The sequence below is a fragment of the Cibotium barometz genome, chromosome 3 (genome assembly GCF_041138505.1).
Source record: "Cibotium barometz isolate CiBa-2024 chromosome 3, ASM4113850v1, whole genome shotgun sequence".
Lineage (NCBI taxonomy): Eukaryota > Viridiplantae > Streptophyta > Polypodiopsida > Cyatheales > Cibotiaceae > Cibotium > Cibotium barometz.
The window spans coordinates 27,636,661-27,659,517 of record NC_141048.1 but is presented as its reverse complement, the minus strand read 5'-3'; the positions used below and the strand labels follow the sequence as shown (position 1 = coordinate 27,659,517).

Genomic DNA, 22,857 nt, shown 5'->3' with positions numbered 1-22,857 from the left:
GGATCTGTAAGCATACAAATATTGCAAACCAATTTCTCTGTTTAACCCATGCTTATATTTTCTCTATTCGCCTCACAAACAATTAAGAGTGATAACTTCCATTCTTGTGCTCATCATTTTCTCGCCATGCTAATAGCTACTTGTTGCCTACATTGAAACTGCCATGAATTTAGCAAAATTCATGTCTATGATGGTTGGGGATAAAAAACACTAATGAGGGTCTTTAGACCACCTTTTATTTTGTATGGTGTATCGGATAGAATTGAGATTGCTTAAACAATGATGTATGTCTATGTGTTTAGATGTACTGGAGATCATCTGGCAAATCTACTGCCTTATCTGCTCTCAATGACGGTTTGTTCTTTGCACTGAGAGATCACCATACATCCAACTTCATCTGCTGAAACTGTACACGATTCTGGTTCAAAGGTACCGTGCACTTCTGAATCCTAAGAAAAAATGCCACATATTTAAGAGAAAACAAGGTCCGTTCCTAGCTCTAATACTGAATTAAATCTTGTTGAAGATCAAAAATTTTGATAAAACCTTTGGAAACTAAGGAATATAAAAATAAGACTCAAACAACACTGCTTCCTCAATCCAGATTTTTCTTGTTGATCCTCTATTTCTCATGTACAACTCCATTTAAGCCAAGCCGTCCATTATCACTTTCTCAAATGCCCCTTTTTTTAAGTCACCCTCTTTCTCCTGCAAGTTCTAGTGTTGCCCCTCAATCTTACCAATTTTTCCCGAGACTACAAACCCTACCATGTTGTCTGCTCTTCCCAAGAAATTCCAAGATATGTACATGCAAATCTCCATAAAAGACAAGCTGTTGGGTAGAAGCCCTCTTCTGACTGAAACTTGCTACTGAAAAGGCAGGCCATTTAACCTTTTTTTTTTATCTTTTTAAAAGAAAGTTAAAGATGTTCTCCATGCAATTAATACAAACCTCTTAGACCTGTCGTTTACAAAGGCAGGCCAAAAATCTTCCTCCTTTTCCTAAAATGCAATATATACACAATTTTTTAGTTCAATTTGGAATAACAAAGAACTTTCTTTTAAAAATTAGTGAAACTACACTAAATGGAGGACTAGTTTAGTGTGATTTGCTTATATAAACACCCAAAGTAGACCTGTGGTGAATCCTCAATTGTGTGTAGATATTATAGGTGAGACTACACCTGTCATTACTATAAAAAAGCTTACCCATACAAACAATTCTTGATAACAAACGGCATGTTTCTTGAATCAAAGTAAACAAATAGTTCCCTGCTTTGCTTTCTTGACTGGGAAGTTAATTGATTTGGTAATCCTGCTTGTTTGGAAACAAGAACAAGGCGTCACTTCATGATAAACTTAGCTTAAACAAGCTGTAGACAATCAGCCAAAGCGAACTAGTGTGTTAGCTACAGGCTTCACTTCATGATAAACTTAGCTTAAACAAGCTGTAGACAATGAGCCAAAGCAAACAAGGTCCAGCTATAATAGCTTCACATATTGCCATAGTTAAGCTATTAAGACTTGCCAGCCTCCATCATCATGCAAGTTTTACGTTAATGATGACCAGTGTCTCATGGAGTAACAGATTACTCATACTTGCACTATTCAAAGCATGCCCGTGAACATTGTATAACATAACTCTAATTTTTTATAAAGAAAGGCATCTTACACCTTCTGGCAAGGTCCTTGGCATTGGTGCTGGAGTTACATATTTTTGAACGGATGACTTTCGAATCCCTGGACCAACATCAGGAATGTTTTCTATAAATGAATTTTCAGAAGAATCCATGGCAAACTCTGTCCCATGGTGCTTTGCAAGTCTATTTACAATTGACAGCTTCTCCAGTTCGTATGTCTCGCCTTTAAGCTCCAATGCAGAGGTGGAACAATCTAATCTGTGGGGGGGGGAAAAAAACAAATGTTTTGAGTAAAAGCATGCAATCCTGAGACATGATAGTGCTGATAGCCATAGAACATGCATATCATGAACTGGAAAAGAAGTTTTCCACAAAACAATATGCATATATACAAGATGTCTTCATTACAAAGGAGAACAAGGTTTCCAGCCCTTCATCTACTATCGATGAAAAAAGCCCGCCCTTGACACTCAGTGACAACAACCCTTCATAAGAGCAAGAAGCGACACACTTTCCCACTACTAAAAATATGCACCTTTTCACTAGCACCATATTTCCTAGGGTGAATAAACCTTTAAGGCTTTACATAAATGCACCTTATGTCAACCATCGCCACTCTAGCCAAGACTCTGTGACTCGGTGACTGACAAGGCGATGTACATCATAGCATAGGTGAAAGAAAGACCATTGTGAGCCCTATTTAATAAAAGATTAAGGTCACTAGTGACTACGTGATGGTAAAATGATGATTTGCATATATGGAGGACCCCACTGCTGGAGCCGCCCCCATTCTGCCAGCACCGCCAGTCCCACCTCCCAGTCGCTGCCACCAGAAGTGTTGCCTGCTGACACCACCTGTGTGACCTGCCCAGCAGAACCAATGCCGGCTACTCCACTTGTGCACGCCACTTGTCAGAACCAGCGCCGCCCTGTTCACCTGTGCAGCCACTGAGACGTGGAGTGGCCATCAAGGAGAAACCAAATCTCATCTGTCTCTGACTTGTAGAACTATAGACATCCTGGCCATTTCTACCTTTAATGACTTCTTAGTTTCTTTAGCCTTAATACCAAGAATTTTTAGCCAGAAAAATGAATACGAGCTGCCTGAATCAATCAAGAAACGGAAATTTACCTCGAAGGTGGCCGGAATCTCGATGATGGAATATTGTCTATTCAGCTCTCGAGATTCCACAACATGGACATGGGCCTCTTCTTCTTCTTTATCTTCCAAAGTGACTGTTTCCCGCTGGCTCGTTTGTTTCTAGGGTTGGGGCGAGAGTTGACTGATGAGGCCAGTCGTCGATTAGTAGAGGCCAACCAAAGGTGCCGCTGCCAGCACCACATACTGCGCACGCCACCCTGAGCTGCCCATCACCCCCCTGTGGCACCCATCAGAAGCCTGTGCTACTGTTTAGCCGAAGTCTCACCTCTACAGTTTCAAGGGCTTGGAAGGAAGGGTAAAATCTTGTTAAGGAAGATTCGGGGTTCACCACTACCAAGAAGACTCCAACAACAAGGGGATATCTACTGGTCTACTCCACATGCAGAGCGGTCTTGGGAATCCCTTAGTCTCAATAAATCACACGGATTCATGAGGGCAAATTGAAAGGAAGCCAAGGATGCCCTTTTGGGATTGGAACAAGGGTTTTTTTAGAGAGGATTCATTAGGAGTTCCAATGAAAAAGAACCAAGAGAAGCCTAGCTAAGGGTTTGATTACCCTAAATGGGATCTCTTGTGAATAATAATATTGACAAATTCCATTGTTTGGGCATTGTTTTCATTCCACGTACATTTGGAAATCCTAGCAAAATGCCCTCAAAATTTGTATTCACATGAGCTCCTTGATAATATACCATTAGCAAAAAAAGGGCATTTTGACCCTAGCGTTGTCTACATTTCATTTATGTTTTTCTTGGTGATGTGAACAGTGATGTCATCATTTCATTAAATTATTACATGAATAGTGCTTTGGTTCCAACTCCCGAGATCCCTGCTCCTGGGTTTCACCTTGCATTTGTGTATGAATGATTAACTCAAACGTGAATTGTAAAATAGGTGAATGGAAAAGGCAAGTCACATGGACTAGACGCATGTTGTGTGCTAATCACACAAAGTGCTAGTCACATGGAAAACGTTAGACACGTGAGGATTGTGTCGGATTTAGAAGCCTCCATCCAAGACTACAAAAGCATGTACTTGCAACTTATGTTATGAGAACTTCTAAGTAAGAGATTGATTTGATTGTTTGATTGTTTTGAGTTTATAATTATCCTACTAGTGTCATTATATAGTTAAGAAGAAGACCACAAGATTGATTTGTTGTGAGAAAGTACTTCTTGCAAAGTTGCCTATTGCATGGGTCAATTTTAGCAAGAAAGAGAGAAACAAAGACTTTATTAACCCCTAAATACTCAAAGGGTCTATGAGGTCAAAAAGATGTTACATATGATCCATGTGTAGACTGGATATCAGAACACAAATAAGAAAAAGACAGGGCCTACGTACTATGTAGGTCCCTATGTGTACAATGTAATAGACATGGAGAGCCCAAAATGTCTATTATGTAGACAAGTGTGTATGAGTCCAAAATTTGGAGCAAGGACACATCCGGTTCTGTCCTAACAACTCTTCTTTTGGCTCTCTAATTGTTTAGTCGCAAAAAAGGATGGCTCTTGAAAAATATGCACCGATTATCAAGTATTTGACATAATTCAATTTTTCATCTCTCGAATCAATATCATGTTTGATCGCCTCTCAGAGAAGCAACTATTTTCAATAAAATGAAATTAAAAGCGGATATCATCATGTGAGAATGGCTCTTGCAGCCATCCACAAAATTGCTTTCTACACCAGTTTTAGTACATTTGAGTTTAGTTTATGGCATATGCCATTTGGTTTTACAAATGCTCTATCTACCTTCTCTAGGATCATGAAACACATTTTCTAATGATAGAGTGTTGCATCCTCTTTTTATAACTTTCAGTAAAGATGAAGATGAACACATGAAGCATTTAGAAATCATTCTCAAAGTAGAGCAAGATAATTTACTTTGTGCAAATCCTAAACAAGAGTGAGATCCTTCTACCAAATTTCCTATTCAGGTCACATAATTGCAGCTCATTGCATCAAAATGGATCCGTCAAAGATCAAGGTTGTGCTTGATTGGCCCACTCCTTTAGATGTGCATGATATAAAATCATTTTTGGGCTTTTGTCCTTATTACCATTGCTTCATAGAGCAGTTTGCTGACGAAGCTTATTCACTACATGAGTTGGCAAAAAAGGTGTACTCTGTATGGACAACAATCCAACAAGATGCTTGTCAACTCCTAACGAGGCTATCATTTCAGCCTATGTTTTGGTGATTGCGGATAGAAGCATGTCCATTCTATAGCTTCTTCTGGGTAAGAAAGTACTTTAGACTTTGGTGATCAGTCTTGACCACAAAAGTAGTGCCCCAAGAGATAATGCTTCCAGATGGTCAAAGCATGAACCACCGCAAGCAATTCCCTTTGATAGGTGGAGTAGTTCTTTTCAGTTTCATGAAACTTCCGGCTTTCATAGGCAACCGGTCTTCCTTCCTGCATTAAGACAACACCAATGCCTACATCGGAAGCATCACAATGTATTTAAAAATCTTTATTTAAATCTGGCAGATGCAAAACAATATTTTTGCTGGCCTCTTCTTTCAATCTTTTGAAGGCACCCTCCTCTCTTTGAGTCCACTTGAAAATATTTCTCTTTTTGCACAAGTCATGCAATGGTGTAGCAATGTGTGCAAAGTAGCGCACATACTGCCAGTAGTAGGAGCAAAGTCCAAGAAAGCTTCTCACTTCATGGACATCCTTCGGAGTTGGCCACTCCACAATGGCCTTGACTTTGAGCGGATCCATCATTCGCACACCTGCTTAGAGAATGTGTCCTAAGAACTTGATTTCCTGCAAAAAGAACTCACTCTTCTTTGGATTTATATACAACTTATGTGTTCTGAGTTCTTGAAATACTATAGCTAAATGCTTCTTGTGTTCCTCTTCATTTTGTGAAAAGACAATATCCGACCCATCATTCGGTTGAAGGTCACCGGAGCATTAGTCAGACCAAAAGGCATGACCAAGAACTCATAGAGACCAAAGGTGGTGCGGAATGCAATCTTTGAGATGTCCTCCGGTGCAATCCGAACTTGATGATACCCACTTTTCACATCAATGCTGCTAAAGATTGAAGCTCCACTGAGTGTATCCAAGATATCATCGATTCTTGGAATAGGGTATCTATTCTTCACAGTGACCTTGTTTAGGGCTTGGTAATCCACACACATGCGGAAAGAGCCATCCTTCTTTTGTACCAGCAAGACTGGCGAGCAGTAGGGAGAGTGGCTAGGTCAGATCAAGCCCTTCTCCAGCAGTTCATTTACTTGTCTCATGATCTCCTCCCATTGTGAAGCACTCACCCGATAAGGAGCTTGATTCGGAGTCGAGCTTCCTGAAATGAGATCTATCTTGTGGTCTTCAAGTCTTTCAGGTGGGAGTTCACCTGGAAGAGACTCACTGAAACAATCTTTGAATTGTTGCACAAAATTCATATGCTCTACATTTACATCATTTTCTGATTTACTTTCTTGTGCAAAATCCAAATAACTGCAAATGGAACTTTTCATTGCTTTCTTAATCTGTACATGACCAACAAGAGGAATGGAGTTTCCCCGAACTCCTACTTCTAAAGCAATATTTTTTCCTTTATGAGTAATCTTGATTTTATCTTCATCTGGACTCTACACAGGTACAACTTTGACCTTGCGCATCCAAGGCATTCCCAGCATTACATCACCCCCTTGAGTAGGGCCTATGAGAAAATCCACATGATCCAAGTAATTTCCTATGTGAATCCTCAAAGGATCCTTCACAGAGACAACTTGTGCTTGTTGACCAAAAAGTGTGTCAACAATAGTCTTCCTCCATTAGGCCAATGGATCTGGCCACCTCTTCAGAGATGAAATTATGAGTAGACCCAAAGTCAATCATAACTACCACAGACTGATTTCTCAACTTACCAAATGCCTTCCATGGTTGTCTTTCTTTGGCGTCGTGGCTGGCTTCTGGAACTTGCACATCAGCTATGGTACCAACCTTAGGTTTTTATGTTTCTTCTTCGGTCCTCTTCTCAGCATCCTTCTTTTTGCATGTGCCCTTTCTGTCCACACTGGAAGCATCTTCCTTCTTTGATGTGTTGCTCTAGCTCCTCCTTTGACAGCTTCTTGAAGATTGGTTTAGGCTTTTTGGTTTGATCTTTGGAATTGGATGATTTGGAGATTACATAAGGCTTCTTTTCTGGCTTCTCTTGGTTCTTTGCCTTCTTTAAGTGTGGCTCCTCCGAAGAAGACCCCTTCCTCTTTATCATCCACTTCATGTCATGAGATTCTGCATTCAATGCAGACTCCATGCAATCCTTCAGAGTATATGTGCGTGAAATATGCATGAGAGAATGTAAGAGAGGATTCAAACCTCCCTCAAACTTGCGGATCACTTCACTATCACTGATGTCGATGTATTGAGCAACTTTGAGGTAGACCTCCCAAAACCGATTAATGTACGTTTGCACATTATCTCCTTGCTAATCCAACTTATCCCATTCTATGCACACCTTCTTCTTGAAGTCAGTGGGCAAAAACTGAGTTCTAAACATCTCCTTGAACTCCTCCAAAGTTTTTGGATTGAGATTCCTAGTAACAAGTGTTAGATACCACTTACTAGCGACTTCTTTAAGATGTATAGCTACCTGATGGAGTTTAGATTCTTCAAAGAAGTTCCGGTTCTTAAAAGCCAAATCAAACTCCCGGATGAGGTCTAAGATCTTTGAGATGTCACGGTCCTTCCCATCAAAGTATGGTAGTTTCACACTTCGATCTCCGAGCTTGCAAGTCTCTTTCTTCTCTTTCTTCTTGGTATGAACAGCTGCCTTTTTCACCATCATGGGTGACTCTGTTGGTGGTATATTAGAGGAAGCTATGATGTAGAGCTCCAAGAAAACAGCTTGCCCAGCAGGATCGGGTCCATTGATTCCCTTCTCATAGAGGTATTCCTTTGCAAGCAGTATAGGATCCCCTAAATCTGATTTCTTCACATAATCTTCAAAATGAGATACCTTGGAATGATTGATGGCCTTCTTTGACACCACCGCTTGCACATCTGGATCGGTCAACAAGTCCTCCATTTCTTTGATTCGGCGAAGGAGCGCCTCCTCACCATAGGCATGAGAATTACGCCGTATTTCTTCATTTTGGCCAAAGGATCTTGAAGTTTGTGGAGAATCACCACTTTGCCTTGTTTCCCTGTCAACACCACCACCTCTTCTTCCTGAAGAAGAGACTTCCATTGACTCACTAAGATGAGCCAGCAATCTTGATCTCTCTCTGTGGGTTGACATCTTCGTCTTTAGCAGTAAAAGGCTTGTTTCCAAGGATTGTCTTCAATCACCAACAAGGTAGGGAAGATAACACCGCTCTGATACCACTGAAACTCGCTAAGGTTACGTAACAAGCTTATCAATGCTAAATCACATTAATCCACTTTTAACCATGGCTGAAAATTGAAGTAAAACTTGTGAATTTTCAACCAACAATACTTGAGCCAAATAGATGGAAGAATAAATGAATGAGAGAGAGAGAAAGAGACGACACACCATAGACCCGGAACGGTCGGGCCTCTTCACAAGAATATGAAATATTCCTCCAGAATTTTACAAGTGTATGGGCTGATTTGAATCAGCATGGTACCGCCATCAAACAAGATAGAAAACAAAGCCTTTGGAATCTCCTAGTTTGTATGTGGTGGCCTACCACACACACACACACACAAGTGTTAGAGAAACTCACCCGTCTGTGTGCCACCCCAATGGCCTACCAATGTGTCACACAACCGGTTATCTTCTCTTGTGGCAGGGATGCTCACAAGAGTGAAGTCCTTTGATGAAGAAAATCAGCAAGCTCTTCTTCAACTCTTCAAAGCCTCTTCTTGAGTAGCACCTCCGTCTTCACATGATAGCCTTCTCTTGAAAAATGGTTCTCTACACTTGGTAGAGAAGAAACTAGTCTTCTTGCCTTCCTGCTCTCAAAAATGCATCAGTTTACATGAACTCTCCTCCTCCAAAATGAAGGAAATCTCCTCCTTTTATAGGTGAATTCCTTTCTAAAAAGCTTTCTTAGTTCAAAATAGAAAAAGATTACACATGTTAGGTTGCATGGGAAACTTTTACACATGTTTTGGTTTTGCATGGGAAACTTTCCTTTGTCAACAAATAGAAAGAGATAGTTCTCTTTTCCTCTTTGGAAAAATAGAAAGAGATGCTTATAACTCAAGTTCTAAAACGAATTTTCATGTGCAACTGAAGAGACAGTTGCGGAGATGGCTTGGACGAGTTGCCACATCACCTCAAAAAAAATTTAAAAAAATTGCCCAGGGAGTTTTCGACCGCTCTGGTTTCGATCCAGCCTCCTCTGTTTTCACAAAAGATGAAGGGAAAGGCCTCAAAATCAACCTCCAACTTAAAAGGTAAATATCTTGTAAAACTATCAAAATTGAAAGTAGTTTAAGTTAGAAACATACTTAACCTCTTGCAAAATACAAGTCGCTAGATCAGCAACCAGTATTATGCACAAGTTCGATGCTTTAAGATGAATGCCTATATGTTCAAGGATTCTCAAAATCAGCATCCAATGCAAGATCTTCAAACAGCTTATTGTGCATGTGCCTAAGGTGAGTACCATCCGTTCCATACACTTGTATCCATCTATACGCTCTCCCATAATGGTAAGTGTGCATAGTCCATCATGCTTATGAAGCATGTCCAATCATACTTCCCCACTTCGGGATGGAAGCATGTCCATTCATACACGCAATATTATGCTCACCCATTTCAGAATAGAAGCATGTCCAATCATGGTTCCTTGGAAAAGAACACATGTCTAATCATGAAGTCTGCCATGCTAGGTCAGACAACATGTCCAAGTTTTATTAACTTCAAAATTCTTGATACAAAATTCCCTGAAAGCTGATTAGGGTTTTAGATTGGGGATTTCTCACAAATACAGGCGGGTGACACATCCTCAAACTCATCTGGTTCTCCAAGAAGTGGTGGCTCATCAACAGTTGAAGCTAGAACATGCTCATCAAAGACAACATCCCTGCTGACAGCAACCTTGTTCCGCTCTGGGTCATATAGCCTGTAGGCTTTGGAAAGAGAGTTATATCCCACTAATACAAGCTTCTGGGACTTGGAGTCAAGCTTCCCCCTCTGCTTCTTTGGAATGTAAACATAGACATCACTCCCAAACACACAAAAATGGGAGACATCTGGTTTCTTGCCAAAATAAGCCTCATATGGAGTCATCTTTGATACTGAAGTCCTCAAAGATCGGTTGAGGGTATGGACAATCGTGGCCAAAACCTCTCCCCAAAGTGGACGAGGAAGATCACGATACTCTAGCATCGTCCTCGCCATCTCCACCACAATCCGATTCTTACGCTCAACTACTCCATTCTCTGACGGCGAACCTGTATTGGCCAGCTCCCGCTTGATGCCATGCTCCGCACAAAACCGCACAAAAGCATTAGAAGAGAACTCCCCTCCTTTGTGAACCCGAAGAGTCTTCACCTGCAATCCAGACTCCTCCTCCACTATAACATGCCACTCCTTGAACCGAGCAAAGGCTTGGTCCTTCTGGGAAAGAAAAAAAACCCATGTAAACCTGCTACAATCATCCACAAGCAACATAAAATACAAAGAACCTCTCAAAGATGGGGTCTCCATAGGTCCACATAAGTCGGTGCGTACCAACTCCAAAGGTTTCAAAACCCGCCTAGTAGCCTTCTTCAAAAAAGATTCCCTGTACTGCTTACCACGAATGCAAGAACTAGTGTCCCTGCTTGCTGCCAACATCTGGCAAGTTATCCACCATCATGTCCTAGTAAGCCCGCCGCAGCGCATCCACATTCAAGTGGCTAAAACGAAATGCCACAAATCACCGAGCTGAGTATCTATCAAAGAAGAGAGTGCTGAGAGTTTGTAAATCCCATTCTCCACTCTGTGTCCCCAAACAACCTGGCATGTTGCTTTATCCCAGAGAGCAACATAATGCTCACAAACTCCACCCGTATGCCAGCCTTGCAAACCTCATGCGCTGATAAGATGAAAACCAAGAGCTAAGACATAAAGAACCCGGGAGGAATGCTTCCCCCCTTTGCCATCGAGAATAATCTCCAACCTACCCTCACTGTGAATCGAGATAGTGAAGTTGTCACCAATGAAGATGCAACCTGTTTCCCGTCGAAGATCCTACAATAACTCTCAAGGAAGGAGTCATCTGCCTGAAAGCCACTCCCGAGTATCCCGGGCTATGAGACCAACTGCCTCCCTGCTCGAAGAAGATGAAGCATTTGTGTCCATAGTCTCCAAGCATTTGTGTCCATAGTCATCTGCCTGAAAGCCACTCCCGAGTATCCCGGGCTATGAGACCAACTGCATCCCTGCTCGAAGAAGATGAAGCATTTGTGTCCATAATCTCCAAGTGCACAAAAGCTAGAGTCTTTGCAGCTGTAGCTGAAGAATCGGCACTCTTCTCAGTACTCCGCTGAGGACACTTGCTCCAATAGTGACCCTTCTAGCCACAATGGTTACAGGTCCGCTCGGCCTTCAAAGCATCACGCTATAAGTCGGGCTTCTTCTCAGAAGACTTCTCCAATGAAGGCTTCCCTTTGTCCTTATTGTTGTTGTTGCGGCCTTTCAACCACTGGCAAGTTAAGGCCTCAGAACCGCTCTTCCTGGTCCAAGACCATAGTGTGATGGTGCTGAGCCTCCCACTGGTGATCAAAGAGAAATAGAAAGCTGAATTCTGCGAGGTCAGATGAGACAACAAAGTGATGGCCATATCCTCTGAAGATATCTCCTTCCCAACCTGAAGAACCTCTTGCTGAAGAGCCTGGAGTTTGTTGATGTGCTCCCGCATCGTCGAAGACTTTGCAATATTCATCACTCGCATTTACACTTCCAAGGAAATCCGTTTCATGGGTAATACCCTATTATACAGAGAAGCCAATTGCTGCCAAATCCCTCGAGCCAGCGTCATGTGTTTGATATGATTAATCACCTAGGGTGTGCAATTAAGGAAGATGAAAGAACGCACACGGGCATTGACACGATCCCATAAATGTGCCTGAACCTCCCGTTCTTTTCTAGTAGACAGTAAAAGCTCCCCGTCCTCCAACTCTAGCCGTGGAACACCAACCACAATGAAATCAACCAAGTCATAAGACTCCAAGACAGACTTCATCAATACCTTCCAGATGCCATAGTTGGTCCCATCCAACTGTCGATCCACCGGGAATGTGGGGAGAGTGGGGAACTTCACATGCTTCTCAACCATCTCAAGCAAATCTGCCATCTCAAGGGTTCACAAGGTCTTGTGAAGGGAGGGTGGCTGGGAAAAAAAATGAAGAGGCTACAAACACTATGCAAGATGGCTATCCAACAATGATGGCCGCCTTCTACCCGTTCTCCAAGTCCCGAACAACCCAAGAATTCTCCAATCAGCACCAAAAAACAACAAACCCTCAAGCTCTCACTGTCTCCAAGCTTCAAGCCACCTGGGGCTCTGATACCATGTCGTAATGCACGGCGGAAAATGAAATAACTGCTGTGAGAAAGAAAATGCAAAAGTGTAGAGAGAAAGAAGCTGTATAAACTCTAGCATCTGCTATATACACAAGATCCGGTACTATATGGAAGTGGGGGGCAAGGGTCCTATGCTGCTGGTCGGCCAGCCCAAAAACAGCCAACAGTCCACAATCATGTCCACGACTGAATAAAACCAGTCGGCCAGCACATATGCAGTCGGCCAAGAGAAAAATGAAGTCGGCCAGGACCAGATCAGTCGGCCAGCACAAGAACTCCCCCATGACCAAGAAAAATAGGAAAAAACATGGAAAATGAGGAAAAATGGAGCCTACTCCTAACTTGGGCGGGCAAACCCACAACAACTCCCTACTAAGTAATATGGTATAGACAGGAGATGACTGCTAACAATCAATAGTTAAGTGGTTCCAAGATTGGCACTCTACGCCTTCCCATCATCTCCCTTTATCATCAATAACAATCCAATCCACAGGTCTGAATCTTTTACTAATTCTTTCATCCTCCACAGTCGGCCAGCACATATGCAGTCGGCCAAGAGAAAAATGAAGTCGGCCAGGACCAGATCAGTCGGCCAGCACAAGAACTCCCCCATGACCAAGAAAAATAGGAAAAAACATGGAAAATGAGGAAAAATGGAGCCTACTCCTAACTCGGGCGGGCAAACCCACAACAACTCCCTACTAAGTAATATGGTATAGACAGGAGATGACTGCTAACAATCAATAGTTAAGTGGTTCCAAGATTGGCACTCTACGCCTTCCCATCATCTCCCTTTATCATCAATAACAATCCAATCCACAGGTCTGAATCTTTTACTAATTCTTTCATCCTCCACAATCGGCCAGCACATATGCAATCGGCCAAGAGAAAAATGAAGTCGGCCAGGACCAGATCAGTCGGCCAGCACAAGAACTCCCCCATGACCAAGAAAAATAGGAAAAAACATGGAAAATGAGGAAAAATGGAGCCTACTCCTAACTCGGGCGGGCAAACCCACAACAGAGGCCCTCACTCCCTACTAAGTAATATGGTATAGACAGGAGATGACTGCTAACAATCAATAGTTAAGTGGTTCCAAGATTGGCACTCTACGCCTTCCCATCATCTCCCTTTATCATCCATCAATAACAATCCAATCCACACGTCTGAATCTTTTACTAATTCTTTCATCCTCCACTTCAACAACTTTCACACATCTGACATGTTGCTTCCTAAGTAAGAACAGCAAACCAATATCTGTTGTGCCACCATTTGTGTCTTCAAATGTCAAAACTCAATCACCAATTTTTCTCTCTACAGCACCTACTATTTTGAATGTTGACATCACCATCTATCACAGTTTCTTGTGTTACGGTACCTTTCACTATCATATAAAGTAATCTGAGAAGCATTAGCATTTGCAATGCAGCTACCCCTCCACCTGTAGCTCCTTGTACAGCTTTCGCAACCCCGTCTAAGTGCCATCTTCCACACACTATCAACCATGACGCACAGGCACCGACTCTCTTTCCTTCTCCAAAGTGCGATTCATGACAAAGTTAACCTCCAGCAGTATCTCCATGCATGTGGCACGCTGTAGCCAGCAGGACCAGATGCAGAAAGCAGGATGAAGGTTGGCTCGGAGCCAGCTGCCTAATAGGCAGAAAAGGGGAGGATGGTGAGAAGCCACCCAGTCTTAGACCGCAAACTGACTGCTCAGCCAAAAGGGGATGGCCCAGCCCTAAATAAAGGGCCCACTTCTCTCACATCCAACAGTGCACAGCTCTAGCAGCTGGCAACAGAGAGGAACAAGCCATGCCAGTGAATCTTCCAGCCACTACTCAGCATGTATCAGTAAAGCCAGTTCTATTTTGTTGTCAAGCTGTTTGTGCACACTTACTTCAGCAATATGCATAAAAGTATGGTAGGCAACTGAGGTGTCCATGGTTTCCATTTAACATTTCTAAACAGTCTCAATAAGTCTATATGGGCCTCGTCGTCTCCCGTTTTACTGTGCCCACGAATAAATGTTCTCTTTTCTACTAATAGATGGGTCTTTTCTTGTTGGTGGGGGGGTGGGCGGGCGGGGGGGAGAGAAGGTCATGCTTGTGTAGCCCCTTAATAAAATCTAAAAACGATCTTACCCAACCCATTTCTAACCCACAATTGATGGTAGCCCTTGGGCCTCCTTGTTGCTGCAAAATCCAAGCTTACTACAGCAAAGGGAACTAACTCTTAAAAGTAAGAACCCCTTTTTGAAAGATATATATATATATATATATACCTAGATGAATCAAGGAACATGCCCAAATTCACCTTTTAGGAACATGCATGTAATATACTCATGGTAGTCAACCCACAAGACTATATAACTATCAACTCCATTATGCATAGTATGGACTAGATATTACGACATCCCCACTAACGTCATCAGTGCCCAATAGTGGATGTAGAACACTATATCAAGATATGCTCACACACACACACACACACACACACACACACACACACACACATAGAGCATATATTCACACAAGGCCCTTCGAACTAAGTTTCTGTCAAACCTCCGGAGATGCAAGGCAGACTCAGAGAGGAACATAAACTTTTTGTTTATACGGATGCATTTGGCAAGTGCACTAAATGGAGCACTAAATGGAAGTTTAATGAGGAACATAAACAAATAATCAACAAAGAAAAGTAAGCCCCTGAATATTGACTACTTTACAAACAGAAACAAAAATACCATAAAGCTACGCTTAATCAAAAGCTAAAAGCACAAGCAGACTTCCATTCATACCTTGCAAGCTCAATGTCCAACTGCTCGGCTCTTTTCATGAAAGACCATAAACGTACGCTTAATCACAAGCTAAAAGCACAAGCAGACTTCCATTCATACCTTGCAAGCTCAGTGTCCAACTGCTCGGCTCTTTCCATGAAGCTTTCTACACACCTTGTCACAGCAACATTCTTTGCCATGCCCCATATTCCCGCTTGCCCATGCAAGGCCCTAGTGAATATGCCATCATAAGAAAAAAAGGATGAATATGAGCCCACGTAGAGCCTCTTACAAAGCAAGAATATGCCATAGCACATCGGAAAAGACCTTCGCAAAAAGCAGGAGGCATACATGTTCTTGTTGTCTGAGCTGTTATGAGCAGAATCTACTTCTCTTTTAGTGCTTGCCACAAGCCTACAAGCATCTTCCAATGCAAATTTTGCAAGACTATATGTTGCACATTCATTATCCACAGGTGTATTCCCATGCATTAATCTCCATGAGAGGGGAGGGATAAGCTGCTGCATTAATTGACTGGTTAATCTAAGCCTTCTCTTTGCTCGACAATTGCTCGATGTACTATCTTCATGAATGTCACCATCATCCTTCAGAAAGAAGGAAACAAATAAATCTTAATTCCTTTGCACCTTCAACTACCAGCACAAAGCTTTTAATTTGACATAACCCCTTATTCTACACTTTTAAAAGTCAGAATAAAGCACCTTTTCTGGGTGACGACTTGCTGCATTAGCCCACATCAACTCTGCATCCCTGCAACAAGAAATATGAGACAGAACTAGACAGAATGCACATCACACATGCATGCATGCGTGTGGGTGGGTGGAGATTAAAAGACTGTCATTCAATCAAAATTAAGCAAAGACTGAAGTTTGAACAGCGGCAGCCAGAGAGAAACTACGAAGGTTCGTATTCAGACCTGATAGAGGGTAGGTCACTTCTTGGTTGAGCTGCTGCTATGTGCCAGGGAATAAGCAGGGGCACTGGCTTCTTCCTTTTCTTTGGGTGAAGTGCTACTACACCATGAGAATTTATTCTTGAAGGAAAGAATTGATGCTGAGAAAACTGATTTGTCATAAAAATGGGCCCCCTTGCAGGAATCCCGGCCCCCCCTCCCTCTCTCAAGACTGAATCCTCCACACCAAGAGGAAAGTGATTACCTTGATCACCATATGATACAGCTTGACCTTGTTTATCAGCCAAGGACTGCTGCAAAGGAGTCAAAGGCTTGCCATGAGCACTAGAACTATCATGCTTCAACCCTTGAGAGGGGAATAACTGATCATTACTACTTCCAAGATAAGGCACAGTTTGTTGCAATACCTCGGTATTCACAAAGGCTAAATCAATATCTTTTTCTGTGCATGTAGATGAGGCACCACCGAAAACATTATCCCCTGACTGCTTTGGCATCTGTGAATGTCCAAGAGGCAAAGCATCCACTGACTGTAAATTGCGCTGAATTGTTTCTTGCTGCACTGATTGTAATTCCATCATTAATTTGTGTTGCCCTGTTGCTCCCAGTGCATCTGCAGCTTGCTCACTCGTCGTCACATTATCCAAACATCCAGGTTTTGGGGGGCTGTTTGTAGGCCTTATTAGTGTTTCACTCTGCTTCCCTACAGCTACAACAGCTGATTCAGAGAACCTTGCAGCCCAAGCAGCATCAGGTGTCAGCCCTTCAGAAGTTTGGTTCAATAACAGGCCTTCACGACTCATCTCTCTCTGTTGCTGCACAGACTGGCCATGGACAAGAGACGCAGAAGAAGGTTTTTCAAGTGTTGACCTGCTAGACCCTCTCATCTGAGCATCATTTTGTGAAGGTATAGAATTCAAGATTTTCGAATATGGAAACTTGTTTTGGTCTTGTCTTAGGCCTCCTGCTTGCACCAAAGTGGACCAACCGCCATTCATCAGAGAAAACGACAGTCTCCTTTGTCCTTGTAGATTTGAGTGTAAGTTACCGGTCACTAACCCACTTCCTTCAAGACTAGAAGGCTTTTCTTGATAAGGTTTGAGTTGATTGTTGCACTCATCTGAAAGACACTGGCTACCCATGCTGGACTTAGGACCTAAACACTCTTCAAGCCCTGCATTAGTAGGCTTTCTCATGATCATCTGTGGCTTATGCATGACCTGAGTTGTATCCCCTTGTGAACCACCACCAAACCCTTGTGCACCACTAGATGACAGATGACAAGACTCCACAATCCCAGGAAAAGCGTTTTTGTGACCTCCCGTATATTTTGACTGTTCAGACAGGGGTGTTTTCACAGCAGTCGCCAACCCCGCAAGGTTCATCGCTTGAGCTCTATTCCCCAGCTGCTTCAGAGCCATGTTGCTTAACTGTTGGTTTTGCATTACACGCATACTGCCACCATCGTAGTTTGGCTGTCTAGAATAGTCAGAAATAGATGAAGACTGTCCAAGAAATCCAATTGAGGGTTTTTCTTGGGTGTTACCAGAACTTCTTGCATTTGTCTGAACCTGTACAACACCAGAAAAGGGATCACCCTCCGGCTTGAATTCCATTTGAGATGGTCCAGGTCCTTCACTATATTTATTAGACAAAGGCATGGCATTAGCAGAAGTTACTTGATTGGTCCCCACCATATGTCCAGAAACAAAACTTGAAGGTGGCAAAACTTCAGACAGTGTAGTCTCTTTTAAGTATGATGAAGATCTATTAGAAAGAGCTGAAGACGGCCTTGCTGCAATATCACTTCCCTGATTGACTTCAGCCCTATTTCCCCTTGTAGTTTCAGAGCCAGAGCCACCATAAGGTGACCCCTCGTGAAAATCCTTGCCTATTGGATTAGAAGTCGGCACTTCTCCATCCAGACCCTGCAAGTGAGGGGAATTCCTCCTCCTTGCATTATCAGCTTGCTGTAGATTTTGAGACAAGTTGGAAGGTCCAAGTCCTAGCTTAACATGCTGCGGCGATAATGGGCTCGATGGCTGACTGCGTCTAAGGTGGGCTAAGGATATACTCGATGTACTTGGATCTATTTGCTGCTGAGGTACTTCTCTCTGCTTTTCAACAAGAGAACCCTGCATATCAGAAGTCCAAGACGAGTTATGTACAAACTTACATATAATTTAGCATATAAGATTGCACTTTAAACAAAGCTTATACCTGAGGCTCAACAGACAACTTGTAGAAAAGAGTATCAGCATCTTCAGCCACACTAGGAACCAACTTGACTGCCTGTTTGCTGAGAGCCTTGACAAAATTAGCAGTATGTTGACTGCCTGCCTGATCCTGACTAATCTGTCTCTGTATTTGTTGATACACACCATCCCTACCTGAAAATTGTCTCTCACAAGTTTGTTGGCCTGCAATATCCTGCCCAGTAGTAATGTTTGGGCTTCTCAGTGCTGCCTTCATCCTAAAATGAGCTTCAGAATCAGAATTACCTTGCTGGAAATCATGATTCCAAATGCTACTAGGCACATCACCATCCAAAGGCTGACCCATGGTGCTAACACCAGCCGGGGACTGGTTAGGTGGAGTGTGGTTTCTCCAAGATCCTTGAGGATGACCATCTGGCTCTGAAAAAGATGGGAGTGTATGATCAGAAGCAGTGGCCCTGTTATTCTCCTTCCAGCCACTCTCTCGCCTTGCCTTCAAACTTTCCTGGTTGGGCAGGAAGCCACTACCTGCCATTGTTGCCGTAGATGCACTCGCGTCCACAGAACTGCCTTGTATGTTGCAAAACCCTATCTGCCTGTTCACTGAAGCATCAACTGGACGAAAGGAATTTCCAACCGTAAGAGTACCCTGTTGCAAAGCACTGTTGCCCCAGGTGTTGCGGTTTTCATCACGGATCGGATGCGGATGGTAACCAGTGCCCTGTTGTATTTGGTGGGGATGCATAGCACTCCAAGAATTGGAATGACGCCAATCCAACTCATCCATTATATGCCTTGTCGGCATTTCTGTGGACGATGCGTTCAACCATTGTTGCTGTTTAAAACCAGCAGCATTCTCTGGGCGAGTACTCCCTGACTGGTATGAACCATAACCAGCATTTCCACTCCTAACATCAAAACTGTTCAAACTTTGCTGTAAACCATTTTGCAAGGTGCTTTTCTCAGAGCTTGAAATGCTTTGTGACAAGGCATTGGTGACCTGAGAAAAACTCTGACTGGGTGCATTTTGCTTCTGTTCAAATGAACTCCAACTTCTTTGCTGACTAAGCTGGAGTTCTTGAAAATGCTGCTGACTCTGTGACAGTAGATTTACTTGAGACAGGCCATTGCCCATTGGATTTTGTCGCACAGATCGTTCAGCTGATTGTTGAGAATTTTGAACTGCATATGGCTTTGCATGTAGCTGCTGTTTGCTTCTTAACTCATTGTTCAATTCATTTCCAAGGCCAACACTTTCTATTTGAACCTCAGATATATGTTCACTTCCTGAACTACCAGCCTGAAGAACAGGCTTCCCTGCCTGAAGATTTGATAGCGATTTCAGACTACCACTAAGGTACTCTGGCAGTACATTTTGTGTTCCAGGATAATAGGCTAGTTCAGGTCCACTCTCATCTCGTGTGTGCGCTGTCCGCAAGGCAGGATCTGCAAGAGACCCTCCGGAAGACAACATTTGTGATGCTAAGTTTGGATCCTGCCCCATGAAGAAATCATTTGGTAGCCCTGGATAGTTTGATGAGCCATCAACAGGCCAACCCAAACCTTCTGTATTTGCAGCAGAAAAAGCTGCAGCCTGATTTTCAAATTCAGAGATTGCTGTCTCCCCAGTCGTCTGATGCTGAGAAGGTGGTGTATCAGGTCCATGCAGAAGGGCTGAATAAGAAGTCCCTGGAAACTGTAGATGTGTTTCCTGAAGCATCTGCTGTTGTCTAGAGTGCTCCAGCTGCTGCTTAAGCTGCTGCGCAAGAAGCATCTCCTGAAGCTGTTGTTGGGACTGCAAAGCCTGCTGCTGCTGCTGGGACTGCAAAGCCTGCTGCTGTAACAACTGCAGCTCAGTGATTCCAACAGCCCTTGTGGAGCCTCCTAGATGCTGTCCTGATGCAACTTGCAAAGGTCCTCTCCAAGGTAGCTGGTTCCCAAGAAAGTCATAACTTGGGGCATCGTTCATTGCAACTCCAACTAAACTTTGAGTAGCATATCTACCATTTTGATTTTGATATTGTACACTCAAATTACCCACATTGTTCATGGTTGAATGGTGTGGAAACATGCCATTATTAATTGGCATGGGATGACTAAGTTTAAACTGATTGTTTTGTGAATGACTCAAAAATCCTTGAACATTCACTGGTTGATTCCTAGCCTGGCTATGAATCTCTGAAGTGCTGACCACTTCCTTTGGAAATCTCCTGTTATCCACAGACTCCCCTGACATTGGCTTTAAGAAATGCACAGACGGAGCAGTCATCCCTGCCTCTAAACCTGACATTCCAGAATGCTTACCTCGAGCATTTGCCCCATAGGTATCCTTCATATAAATAGTCCTTGCAATTGATTCATTTGCACTCATGGCGCCAGGTAAAAAGTACTGAGACTGATCATTGCTGCCACTGGTGCCAGTCGCAGGCCAAGTACCTGAACCAGAATGTTGTTGTTGACTGCCCTGTCCAAAAAAATCATGCACCCCATGTCTTTGCCTTAGTATAGGGCTGGGATGCACAAAAACGTTCCTCCTCATAGCATCTTTATGAACCTCTGACATGTAACTGTAACAGAGAAGGTATCACAATATTGTGAGCACATCCTCTAAGAAAGCCACAGCTAATTATACATTAGGACAAACAGTGTACACACCTCCCATGGTCAGGAAATGAATGGTCACCAAAAGACTCTACTCCAGCTCCATCAAAGAAATCAAATGATGGGAACGAGGAATCTCCTGTGTCCATATCCATAGAAATGTTATAGCCATGCCGGTTAGCAAATGCTATCATAAAAGAGATGTCTTTCAGGAAAAATCCTTTACATAACCAAAAGCAGGTAAAAGAATATTGGAGATGCCAGTTTTAAGAAACCTGGAAGCAAAGGTGCAGTCGATTCTGGAACTGACACAATGCTGCAAATGTCGAGAGTCCATAGTGCATTTAGTTACCATAAAAGAACAATCTGGCAAGAATGTTTTTGTTTCCGTGTGCATTAAGGCTGGATACACAACCTTCCCCACCTCCGTGACAGCGGGCATGGAGTTGGACAGGCAGGATTACCAGCCCATCCTGATGTAGCGGCTTGGATGGGCCCCCATTGAAGGGCAGGGGTTGGTTGTGTATTCAACCTAAGTTATCATCAAAGAGATGAGTGGGATAAAAATAGAATCCAGCCTACCATGTCAATGTACACATTAAATTCAAAGGCACTGTTTGTCCCGTGTTAATGTACTGTTCCTACCGCTTTCTGAATGAAGATGCATATAAAACTTGCCTGCCTGATGGACGATCCAGAAGTGTAAAATCAATCGAACGATATCCTTCTTGAGAAAGAAACATATCGTTTCCATAGTTTTCCATCTCCCGGTAGCTCCTGTAAAGTATGGCTTTCCTGTTCTCAAATATTCCTTTCTAAAAGCTAGAGTTTCGTTCTCTCTTGGAAACTAGGGCTTCCTTTTCTCTTGCAATCAGCAAGCTGGGGTTTCCTTTTCTGTCGCCAGGGTTTTCTTTTCTGTCATCTTCAACAAGCTGGGGATTCCTGTTCTCTCGCAAGTTAGAGTTCCTTTTCAAGCTGGTTTCCTGTTCTCCTGTGAGCTCGGGTTTCCTGTTCTCTTACCTCCTGCAGACAAGGGTTTCCTGTTCTCCTGTCTCTGCAGAGTACACTTTCCTGTTCTTCAGAATTCAGACTGGTTTATGAAATCCAGATGAAGACAAAACTCCGAGAGAATGAGGCGGCGAAAAGTTTCCTGGATCTGCCTGCTATGTTAGGATAAGGAGGAAGAGCTTACAAGAGATCGTGAGAGGGCTGCCAATAGGCAAATCGGTGACAGGAAAAAGAGGCAGAGAGAGCCGATCAGTAGTTCGGCTGGCTTCAAAGCGCGCGGCGATTGGCGATGTCGTAGAATAGGCGAATGCCAGATGCTGCCATTGCGAATGCAGAGAAGCAAAAGAAGAAAAAAACAAGCAGTAGGAAAAGCGGGGTTGGGGGGATCAGAAAAGCAGAGATGGGGACAGACAGGCAAGCAGGAGGGGTGTGCTTGAGGCTAGGGTTTATAGCAGAGAGGAAAAAATGGTAAGGGGTTACCTGGTGCGCTGATCGAGGAGAAAAAACACCAGTGGCGTGCCGTTTGAAATGAAAACGCAGAAAACTAGGTACCTTTTGCCTCACAAATGGGGGGAATCCACCATAGCCGGCTGTCCAGAAAGCTCGGTTTTAATCAGGGAAGCTCACATTCAGCCACAGCCAGAGCTAGAGGAGAGAGAAAAGAAAAGAAAGGGCGCGGGGAGACACAAGAGGCGCAGTAAAATTTGCTATGAGTGCGGGGCTGGGAGGTGTGAGAGAGAGAGAGAGAAAGAGACGATAGGTCTGGGGCGCCTTTACTCCCTGTCTCCACACTGCAAAAAATTAGCGATACACACGAGCTTTAAGAGGCGTTACACATGCATGGGATGAAATGGGCACCAGAACGTTGACAAGAAGATAAGTAAGGGGGGGCAGGTTATTGACAGTTTTAAAAAGTGGGAAGGAGGGGGGTGGCATGGGATTTATTTGAGTGCAATTTGAAATTTGAGCAGATTACGGATACGCATAGTGACGGTGAATTGAATGACACCCATATTG

General features: G+C 43.2%; 1 protein-coding gene across 6 annotated transcripts; it reads right to left on the bottom strand.

The window, feature by feature from the left end:
* Positions 1–554: 554 nt before the first annotated feature.
* On the bottom strand, positions 555–22,629 carry LOC147639897 (uncharacterized). Of its 6 annotated transcripts, none has more exons than XM_086775162.1 (12): positions 21,511–22,629; positions 21,108–21,148; positions 20,887–20,971; positions 18,236–20,798; positions 16,423–18,150; positions 16,019–16,308; positions 15,804–15,852; positions 15,409–15,686; positions 15,202–15,312; positions 1,675–1,898; positions 1,210–1,315; positions 555–1,002 (listed from the first exon to the last, which is right to left on the bottom strand). In XM_086775162.1, the coding sequence occupies exons 1-12, from the start codon at positions 21,594–21,596 to the stop codon at positions 969–971; spliced, it is 5,595 nt and encodes a 1,864-aa protein (XP_086631288.1). In that variant the 5' UTR covers positions 21,597–22,629; the 3' UTR covers positions 555–968. The 6 variants fall into 6 exon arrangements, 5 of the variants coding, with proteins under 5 accessions (XP_086631288.1, XP_086631296.1, XP_086631273.1 ...); XM_086775170.1 differs by having other exon boundaries at positions 15,433–15,686; XM_086775147.1 differs by having other exon boundaries at positions 16,019–18,150.
* Between the last annotated feature and the right edge of the window lie 228 nt (positions 22,630–22,857).

What these genes read in the sequence shown, in the direction of transcription:
- LOC147639897 (XM_086775147.1), bottom strand. Translation starts at nt 21,596, where the DNA reads ATGGAAAACTATGGAAACGATATGTTTCTTTCTCAAGAAGGATATCGT. An exon ending in AGTTGTCTGTTGAGCCTCAG is followed by an intron (nt 18,151 to 18,235) that starts GTATAAGCTTTG and finishes TCTGATATGCAG; the next exon opens with GGTTCTCTTGTTGAAAAGCA. An exon ending in AGTGACCTACCCTCTATCAG is followed by an intron (nt 15,853 to 16,018) that starts GTCTGAATACGA and finishes TTCTTGTTGCAG; the next exon opens with GGATGCAGAGTTGATGTGGG.